The 10,070-nt window shown below is 51.8% G+C and overlaps 2 protein-coding genes across 2 annotated transcripts; one reads left to right on the forward strand and one right to left on the reverse strand.

Moving 5' to 3' along the window:
- Positions 1–2,976: 2,976 nt before the first annotated feature.
- OGT4 (putative O-linked GlcNAc transferase) lies at positions 2,977–6,260 on the reverse strand (the record flags this gene model as incomplete). Its single annotated transcript, XM_009043271.1, has 7 exons — positions 2,977–4,369; positions 4,454–4,629; positions 4,679–4,760; positions 4,816–5,126; positions 5,229–5,834; positions 5,884–5,955; positions 5,985–6,260. The coding sequence occupies 7 exons, from the start codon at positions 6,258–6,260 to the stop codon at positions 2,977–2,979; spliced, it is 2,916 nt and encodes a 971-aa protein (XP_009041519.1).
- Positions 6,261–6,881: 621 nt separating this feature from the next.
- On the forward strand, positions 6,882–8,997 carry AURANDRAFT_78010 (putative amino acid N-acetyltransferase; the record flags this gene model as incomplete). Its single annotated transcript, XM_009043261.1, has 5 exons — positions 6,882–7,222; positions 7,287–7,528; positions 7,642–7,724; positions 7,788–7,929; positions 8,174–8,997. 5 exons carry the CDS (start codon positions 6,882–6,884, stop codon positions 8,995–8,997), a joined length of 1,632 nt encoding a protein of 543 aa, XP_009041509.1.
- Positions 8,998–10,070: the final 1,073 nt, after the last annotated feature.

The following is a 10,070-nucleotide window of genomic DNA, read 5'->3' on the forward strand; positions in this document are numbered from 1 at the left end:
TCAAATGTCGTCCGCGGTATCGAGAGCAGCTCTGTTGGAACTTGTGCTTGGTAGCTTTCAGCAATGGTTGCCATTTGCCCTTTCTTCCTTGTTCCCCCTCTCCTGCTTTCACTGGGGTGAGAGATTTTCGTTTCCCTTTCCATCGACGAAACGATGCATAATTCCGAACTTTTTTTTTCTTTAGGCGCGACTTCTGCTTGTTCATCATCTGAGGCGCCAACTTCGACACTGTTACACGGCTCGTTTCTAGAAGGTTGTGATGTCAGAAGTAATGGCACATCACCAAACACGTCTCCGATGCTTAGATTTCCTACTACAGCATGGATTTCGTTGTATGAAAGCAAACGAACGCCAATAGCTCCACTGAGGATAAGATAGCACGAATCTATCTCGCCTTCACGAACTAGTAGCGTGTCACGACTCTCAAGCAGGCAATGTCCTGCTGACGTAGCCAGAAATTCAAGACTATCGTGTCGCATCGCTGAAAACAAAGGCATCGTGATGAGCATTTTTACTATTGTGTCGATGTGGCTCGAGTTTCGCATCCCTGGCGGCGTAGATAGAGCAACTTGCAGGTCTGATGGATTAGGGAAAATAGCCTCAACCACATTAACTGATTCGCCAATACTACTCCTAAACTCGGATAATGACATGCGTGCGTCTGGACTTGATTTTCTCGTCATTTTGCTTATCATTTTGCTTCCCAATAAATTCTGACTTTTTGCTCGACTAGCGTCGCCAGGGCAAGCTTTTGAATTTCCTTTAGTCCTTGGGCCGCGTGTGATTGTATAATCAACGAATGCACACTTCCAGTCACCGCATCTTCGACTGATGACTGCATGTTGGCGACGGTATAGAAGATTTTCTGGACACGAGTGCAAGAGGGTGCCAAGATCCTGCAATGCACCGTGGTCATCTCCCATATTTGCCTACATAACGTGTTGATATTAGTACTTTGCAAGATTAGTGGAGAATGAGAACTTACTCGAGCAATCGCACGATTAAAGCGAATCGCAAGCTCCAGCTTACTCCGATGTCTCTCGCGCACCCCGCTCGGTGGTAATCGACGAGGTCTCGAGAATTCGTCAAATGCAACTGACAGCGTAAGAGCCCGGTCGAGGTCGCGGACAGCTTGTATGTAAAAGCCAAGGTTTGCACCCGCGAGCGCTCTCCAGAAATAAACCATGATTTCTGTCGGATGCCTTAAGGCCGCCAAATCAAGAACCATGCACGTCTCTTCATAACGATTCGCCAAGTACGCATCATATCCTCGCTGGAGTAGTGTCCCTAATACGCTTCTGCGAATGGCTTTTGGAGGTACGAGCTCAAAATTATTCTCAAGTAGGATATCGACTCCTTTAGGAGCTAGCATGTCTCGGAGCCCCTTTTTGAATTGAGACAATGCGGCGCTAGTCGGTCGCTCCGAGGCGCTGGAGGATCTTAACTGACTCTTTTCAATCAAGGCCGTTACATCATCGACACTGCGAAGAATCTCACAGTCTGATGAAGTATCTATACATTTCTTAAGAAGACTTAAGGCGAAAGCACATTGCTGTCGATTCATGCCAACTGATGTCCTTGGAGAATTGAGCGCGCACCTTCTTCTACGATCCAACTCGACGCGCTTTGTAATTCCATGCGAGATGATCGGTCGGTTACTCATCGATATTCCTCGAGGGTCTTTGTGTATTTCAAGGGGATTGAATTTGGGATACGGCATGTCTCCTTCTGATTTGAGTTCTTCAAAAACGGCCTGGGCTTCTTGAAATCTTTGAATGAGCGAATATGCTCGCGCAAGCAGGGATGTGGTTTCCAAGTTGCGAATGAATGCGCCACCCAGCCGTGTGCATTGCCGAGCCAGCTCACCATCAAGCGGCTCGCTTGAGGCAGCATTGGCGACTATCAAAACAGGGATGAGCGTGAACCCTTTCACTATTTTGAGACAGGTGACATCCAAACTTGCAACTATCAGTGAAACACTGTGTTTATCTACGAGTAAATAGACGTCATCAACCTCCGAGGCTAAAATTGTTCGATGTCCACAAAAGACATGTTCAAGAAGCCCCCGTGTCACTGTCAATTTGGAGTAGATCAGGATCGTCGAACTGCGTTGGAGTGGACTTTGTGCTGGGCTCATACTGTATATATTCGGGGTACCTGCGATCTTTGAGGTCTGATGGCTACAAAGATTTCCGTCCACTTGGCGACTTTAGTTAACTAAGCTGAGAAACTCGCCATGACAACCCGCCCCCCGGGACTGGAGGTGGTGAACTGGGAGGCAATTGACCGAATCACTCAGACAGTATCGCAGATGGAAACGCGCAAGAATTCGCACAGTATAATATTATTATATACTTCTCCGTCCACTTGGCCTTTCGTATCTCCCACTAGCTCGGCGACCGTCCTCTCCTCGGCCGACGACCCGAGCGACGGGCTGCTCCGCGGCAGCAGAGACGCCGGCGGATTGCCCGTCGAACCGGACGTGCTCGCGGCGCATCGGCGGCCGTGCGCGAGGTAGTAGAGCGACGGCGCCATGCACTTTTCCGATGACTGGTCACCAGCATGCCCGGGCGCGCTTGCGAAATGCGCATTTGGCGCATTTCGAGCTGCAAGGTGCCGCTGCATGTTTAGCGTGCGCGATGGTCATGAGCTCCGCGGCCGCCGGCGACGGCCAGAACGACCTTCTGCGGGCGCGCCCCCGCGCCCGGCCACCCCCGTCCCAGGGGGGCCTGGGACACGTCCGGCCAGGCGCCGGGGCCGAAGACGTCAGACCTGAATTAACCGGAGTTTGCAGGGGGAGTCGACCGCGACCCTAGCCGCCCGGGGGAGCAGAGGAGCCAGGATACCCCTAGGATACTCACTCTGATCTGGGCGCTGGGTTTTTGAAGGGGACATGCAAGATGGGCAGTCTAACTACATAACCCCACTGCACTGACTTCTTTACACCCGACCCGAGGGGGCGACGGCCGGCAACACTCATCCTACAATGATGTCAGTTGGCCGCTGGTGTTCAACGACCCTCGCCCAGATTGCCTCATAGCCGGCCTCGAGTTGATGTAGGGCCAGCCTGAAGTCAAATAAGGGTGCCTGCGTCGGCCCTCTTCTAGCATGCTCTAACTTCTGCCGAAAAATCCAGTACTTGTCCGAATCGATGGCCAGTGAAATGGCGAGGTCCTCATAGTCACCTAGGTTCGCAGAAATGAGTTCGTGACAACCCACGGCAGAGCACAAACTGGCAGACGTGCGCGTGGCGATTGTGTTTCCAAGTAGAGCAATTACTGGCGTGCCAGCCCAGAGAGCGTCTAGCGTAGCATCCAGGGCATTGCATGCTGGCGTATCCAATACAATATCGGCCAGCATGGCGTGAAAGACATGTTCACGTCTTGGGACACTATTGGAAAAGATAAGTCGTTGCTCAATGACCTGGTGTCCGCGGGCCTCTTTTTTGAGTCGATCAATGACAGTTTCCGAATTCATATGTAGCCATAGGAGCGAGTTCGGAACACGCTTGAGAATACTCATCCACACGCTGAATATTATCGGGTCTATTCTGTCCGAATCGCCAAAGTATGCGAAAACAAACGCATCTTGGGGGAGTCCATAAGTCTCACGAGCAAGCCTGCCAGCAGAGCAATCTAGGACGGAGCGATGTTCTACTGCATGTCCATTCAGTATACATGAGTTCGGAAGAATAAGCACATGCTCATCTATATCATGCGGTGTTCCTAGCGTATCTATAGGCTTGGTAGGACCAATCACAATTTCATCAACGACGAGGTAGTCAACATAGTCTGCGCCAAAGGTTCCTGGGAAACCAAGAACGAAACCAACCTGGACAGGTGCAGGGCGCAGCGCAATAATTTCGTTTTGTGCGTTCGCCGTATGACCATCAAGTGGAATAAGGATATGGACACCATCGGCGTGTATAAGTCGAGCAGCATCGCTAGAAGAAAGAATCCCGATATCTTTGACAGAGCCCTCAATACCATGCTCTAGTCTTGTACGCCAACTGGTTCCATCTGAAGGAGCGAGAGAATAGCAGGTAACAAGGAAGCGTGATCTATCGTGGTACACAAGGACAGGTGCGAGAAGGTGACTCACTGGATGGTTCCCAAAATTTGCACTGAGATATCCGACATGGATTCGAGTTTTATCGCGCCCACTGGTAGCTGAAGATAAAACATGATGGTGATGGTGAAATACTCCAGATGTTGAGAGTGCAAGGTTGGCCCTGGCTCTTGCCGCGAAGCGCCTTGCGATGCGCTGGGCATCCCGAGGCGCAAGAATAGTCGTCAGACGAAGAGCTTCAAGAGGCTGAACACATGGCAATTGTCCATGGAATATAAGCGGTGTACCTGCGTCTTCGATACTTACTGATATCACATCATTGCCCAGCAGTGACGGTCGTTTCAGCGAGTCAAAGAGCGCGTCATCGTAGCCATCGCCTCCTAACTGTGCTTCTAGGACCGCAGCAAGATATTGGAAATGGGCATCGCGTGACGTCCAGTCACAGACTGCGTCTTTGGCTAGGAGTAGCCCCGCAAAAGCATCAGGGAAGTGTGGCTTGAGAGCGAGGGCCCTCTCGAAGCATATGATCGCATCTTCATAATTACCCCCATCACCATGCACCTGTAAGCGAGAGACATGAGTTTAAATCTACGAAGTACGCTGACACAACTGCAGCCAGAGCAGCATGTGCTTCAGCGAGGCCCGGCGCTATCTTCAGGGCAGTTGTGTAGCATTTTATTGCATCCTCAAACCTGTAGAGTCCCGCTTGAGTGGCAGAATATAATCGAAGCACACAGAGAAAATGACTGGCAAAGCTCACGATATGTGTTACCGAGATTCGTGTAAGCTTCTGCAAAATCAGGATCCAAAGCAATAGCCTGGTGGTAGTGTGCAAGAGCTTGATCAAGTTGACCCTGTTCACGCAGAAGTGAACCTAAGTTGGCATGAGCCGGCGCAAAATGTGGCATGAGCCTCGCTGCCGTGACGTTACAATGAATTGCCTCGCGTATGAGGCCGCGATCGCGCATTGCTGTACCAAGATTACTGTATGCATGTGGGTGATCTGGCTTCAAACGGAGAGCGGTGCGATAGCATGCAATTGCTTCACGCATATGCGCCTCATGCTGTGGCCCGCTACTTGATGTGTCGTCGTGCAGCATGGTTTTAGGAGTCAAATCCACGGAGTCGTATTGGACTATCGGCAAATTCGCAGGCTGAACCAAGCTGCGGAGTGCGTTCCCAAGATTATTGTACGCATCTGGAAAATTTGGTTCTAGCTGAATTGCGTGTCGCAGGGCTCGCACTGCACCCTCGGCATCGTGAGATGTGAGAAGGCAGCTACCAAGATTGCCATGTGCAATCGCGAAGTCAGGTCTGAGTCTAATAGCGGTCTGGTAACATTGTTTTGCTTCGATCAAGTTGCCCTGTTCTTGCATCGCAGACCCAAGGTTGCTGTACACATCAGCAAATGGTGGACAGAGTCGTATGGCCTCACGGTAGTACGCAATGGCGGTTGAAAGCTGACCTTCATCCTTGAACAGTCCAGCAAGGTTCGACCACGCAATCGCGAAGGCGGGATTGAGACGGATCGCCTCTAGGTAACATCTCCGCGCCGCTTCAAGCTTACCTTGCGCCTTCAGCAAATTCCCGAGATTGCAGTGCGCATCAACCAACCCCGGGTCAATGACAAGCCCCATCTGGTACGTCTCGATCGCATCGCTGACCTGCCCAAGATGCATATGTGCGGTTGCTAGATTATTGTATGCATCGCCAAATCGAGGCTTGTACTTTATTGCTTTGAGATAGAACCTAAGCGTACCGGGATACTAGTAAATCAGCATCACGACACAGAGTCTACTGCATGGCCCCACGAACATCGCCAAGCTCCTTAAGAGCGTTTGCCAAATTCGAGTAAGCCTCGGCCATCTGCGGCTCAATGCGAATTGCCTGTACGCTCAACCAACTGAACGTTGCACATCGTGATAGTCTCGCGCCTGTTGGTTGTAGAATACTGATTCCGAAAAGTTACGGAGCTGGAAGTTAATGGCGCCCAGGAGAAGCAAGTTATCGGTTCGGGCCTGTGTAGTCGCTGTACAACATATATATCTCAACGCGCGCACCGCATCCAAACTGTAGACTTCCTCGGCGATGCGGAGCGCATCCGCGTATTTACCGCGATCATACTGAGCACGAACTTCGCGTTGTAATTCAACTATTAGCGCCTCCTCGTTAACCGCACCATGCTTGAGCATAATCGGCGTTGAGCGCAAGACATAAGATATAAGATACAAGAGGGTAGAGATACAGAGAGATAGAGATACAGATAGACTCGTGCGGTCACCTTTTCCCGCCGAGGACCTGCTGCTTATCCTGCTTAGCGCTCCTTATCGCCTCCATTGACTGCGCTCCTCACCCACGATTCCTTTCTCGACTAGAGAGCGAGAGAGACAGACAGCAAGGTCCGTCTATATTCTTTGCATCTACAGAAGGGCCAGATGTCCCTCGAAAGGACCAGGGTGGAAATCGAACCCCCAAGTTCACTCTCGGACGGCTCAGCAGTACAAAGCAGAATCTCCTGGAAGGTAACTTGCCGAAAAGCTGGTGTAAAATTGAACTAAAATGTACCAAAAACAACCTCCTAGGCCTGGTTCGCCCCTCAAAAGAATCTCCCAGGCTTCGTCGGCCAGGAATAAAGAATCTCCAGGGCCTTGTTGCACTTTTGAAAAGTGGCTAATTCAGCCTCGATTTCCACTATGGAGATGATGCCCCACCACCATAGTAGCAATTTCCTTATTATTTAACACGCTACTTGACACAAATGATGATGGCTCTACTCCAAAATGCGTAGCTCTTGGGGCATACATACCATGGTTATGCATCGAATTGTCTTCGTCGGAATCATCCAATGCGGTATAGCGCTAGCCCCATTCACAGTACGAGCTGCGTCGCTCATTACCCACCGGATTCGATGCGTCAGTTTCGTCGGGGCTCCTTATGAGCGAGAGCCATTTCACTATTCTTTCGGCGCACCACTCCCCCCGGTCGAAATATCCATCGATGCCAAGAGGGTTGAAGTTGCCGCTGGCCTAAGGGATGGCGATCGCGAAGCGAGCGTTGTTCAGCAGCTTCGCGGATCTGCTCCATATGTGGATTTACATCGGGATAGTATTATGGTCGTGCATCTCTGCAGTGAAATCCTGGACAATGATGCCATGTTCCAAGCTATGTGTACATATTTTTACGTGATGAGAGTCCTATGTATGAAGCTACAGTTGTAGGTTCCAGGAACTCATGGATGACTTAGCAACATTGCACGTGCTTGGGGTCAAATTGGTGTTACTTGTCTCTGTCCGGCTCCAGGTGGATCTCCGATTGCGTTTGGGTTTAAAGAAAAAGGGCAAAAGAGTCAGGGGATTGAGGGTCACTGGAGCTGTCGAGCTCGCGGCGGCCTTGATTGCGTTGCATAGGAGTGTGTTGCTCACGAGCTGCCTGTCTTTGTTGTACTTTGCAATGTTGGGATGTTCATGCAGTAGGTACAAGTGGAATGTGGAATCGCACGATCGCGGGTCGAAGCTGCCCTTTCCCGCGCCCTACGGAGCGGCGGGGCCTCGCATGGTCGATCGACTATTGGAGTCGACGTTATTAGCGGAAACGGCTTCGTGAGCGGGCGACCAGTCGGGGTCGTCGATGGAGTTGATACAGGGTTCACTGGGGCGGTTCTCCCCGCGTCCAGCCTTTAGTAGAGTGCACTTTATCCCTCGGTGATGGCCCTCACGAAGGCGCGTCTCGTGGATGCGGCAAAGATATCGAAACATCTTGATGCTGGGGAAATCGTCCTCTTGTCTGCTCTCGCCTACTCGCCTTCTGGTGAAACCTTTAATGTACGGACAGAAGAGATCGCTGCGCGTATGACCACCGAGCGTGATCGAATATATCTCCCCCGTAAATGACTGACGCCCCCCTATAATGACTGACGCAGAGAGATTCACACTGGAAATCGGCATGAAGTGATTAATCTTCCTCAGGTGCAGCACCTGCACTGCTTGCCTCCAAACTTATATTCGTCCGTGACCATTGTTGTTTCGCTAGGCTCAACTTCGCCTATGTTTTTTACAAGGATAGTCTTGAGAGATATACCTAAGGAATCACATTGAGTTGATTTAAGTTTATATTCAGGTCACCGCTGGCCATGAGCTTGCCTGGAAGGACACGGATGCTACCCTCATATCTTCCGGGCGACGCGTGGCGAGTCTCCGCCTTGATGACGCACGCAAGCTGCTCGAGCGCCGACAGGAGCTCGATGACGATGGTCCCGCTGCACAGATCCTTGACCTTGCTGATTTCTCTGTCACCGCGCTTGAGCAAGGTGTCACGCGTGCTCATCTCGTCGCGCCGATAGAAGGTGCATTACTGCGAGAGCTTTACACTCGAGATGGCGCTGGCACTCTCATCTCGAGAGACATCTATGAAGGTATTAGAGGCGCGATGCCAAGTGACATTGGCTCACTGCTTGGCCTAATTACACCTCTTGAGGATGATGGCACTCTAGTTGCTCGTTCACGACCCAAACTTGTCGAAGAGGTTAATCTTGGCTGCTACTATGTTCTTGCAAGAGATGATCTACCTATTGCGTGTGCTTCGCTCAAGCGACTTGATGCAGGAGGTTCGGTTGCAGAACTTGGTTGTCTAGTTGTGGCATCTAAGTATCGCAGGCAATCAAAGGGTGATGCTCTACTTTCGTACCTCGAGCGCGTCGCTATTGCTTCAGGTGTGAAACAGCTATTTGCCCTCTCAACCAAGACAATGCAGTGGTTCGTTGAGCGAGGATTTGATGAGGTGACTCTCGACTTGTTGCCCCAAGAACGGCGGGATATATATGACAACTCCAGGAGGCCAAAGGTATACCGGAAAGTCCTCAAGGCAGATCGTGATGTAGACGTCGAAGACGCGTTCTGGACCCGAAGGCATGCTGGGAATGATTTCGAATGAGCGGCTACTTCCAGGTATTGATATTCATGGGTCACCAGATGTTGGTATTTTGTCCTTGCTGAAGCGGCATCTCATCTGAAGCGTCACTGAGCTAAGTAAAACAAGAGTGAAAGAGGCTGCTAGGTCCGAAATGGGCAGGTCTTTATCTCTTATCAGCGCCTCCCGGGACCGTCACTAGACAGCTGGTGGCTAAGAAGAGAAGCTGTTCTTTCCTCCGGCTGAAAGAAAAGCCATACTTAGCTTCTTGGTCCTTTTCGGTCTTCTGCCTGTTCGCCCGCGCCTGTTCCGTGGCGCCACGGTCAGCACCGATTCTCAGGCTTGGTGTTGCGCAGCCAAGGATTCAAGAGCATCAACCGCAGCACCTGCCGATTCCAGTTGCGCTCTGCTGCTAGCTTCAAGCAGCCGCCTGATGTCGAGGCGTGGCTCTCCCCCCACTAAACCGGAAAGTCGCTCCAGGGACGCCTCCCAAAACCAGGCGCCAGCGGAGGCGGAGCGGAGCCCGGAGAGCACCCGGGCTCAGTGACCCCCCCTAGTTAGATGCGGGAAAATATGCCATATTGGGCGGAGGTGCGGGGGCTGGGCCAGGGAGGCCTCTGCCGCGCCTCCCTCACGCGCCCGAAAGCTCCCCTCGCGCGGAACCAGACGCGATAACGAAGGGCTCGAAGTTGAAGTTCAATGTGACTTGGGTGAGGGCAAAAGAAGGGGGGTGACACCGGCCTCAAACTCGGCCCAGCAGGCGCAGGAGCGTCGCCAAATCGGTGCACGGACTGATATCGCCCTTCACATGACGGTTGCAACTGTCCGTCTCGTTTTACACGGGGGGGAGGGCTATGGAGCGCAGTTAGATGCAGAAAAATACGCCATAATGGGCGGAGGTGTGGGGACTGGGCCAGGGAATCCTCTGCGAAGCGATTGCCGAGCGAGGCGCCGAGCGGCTCGTTGATGTTCAACGTGACTTTTGAGGGCAAAAGTGACGGTTGCGCANAAGCCAGGCGCGAGGCGATGTCGTCCCGTGCGTGCCCGGACGTGTTGTTAGACTTGATGTACGATGTCACACATCGTCCGTGTTGTTT

The sequence above is a fragment of the Aureococcus anophagefferens genome, assembly GCF_000186865.1.
Source record: "Aureococcus anophagefferens unplaced genomic scaffold AURANscaffold_47, whole genome shotgun sequence".
Classification (NCBI taxonomy): domain Eukaryota; class Pelagophyceae; order Pelagomonadales; family Pelagomonadaceae; genus Aureococcus; species Aureococcus anophagefferens.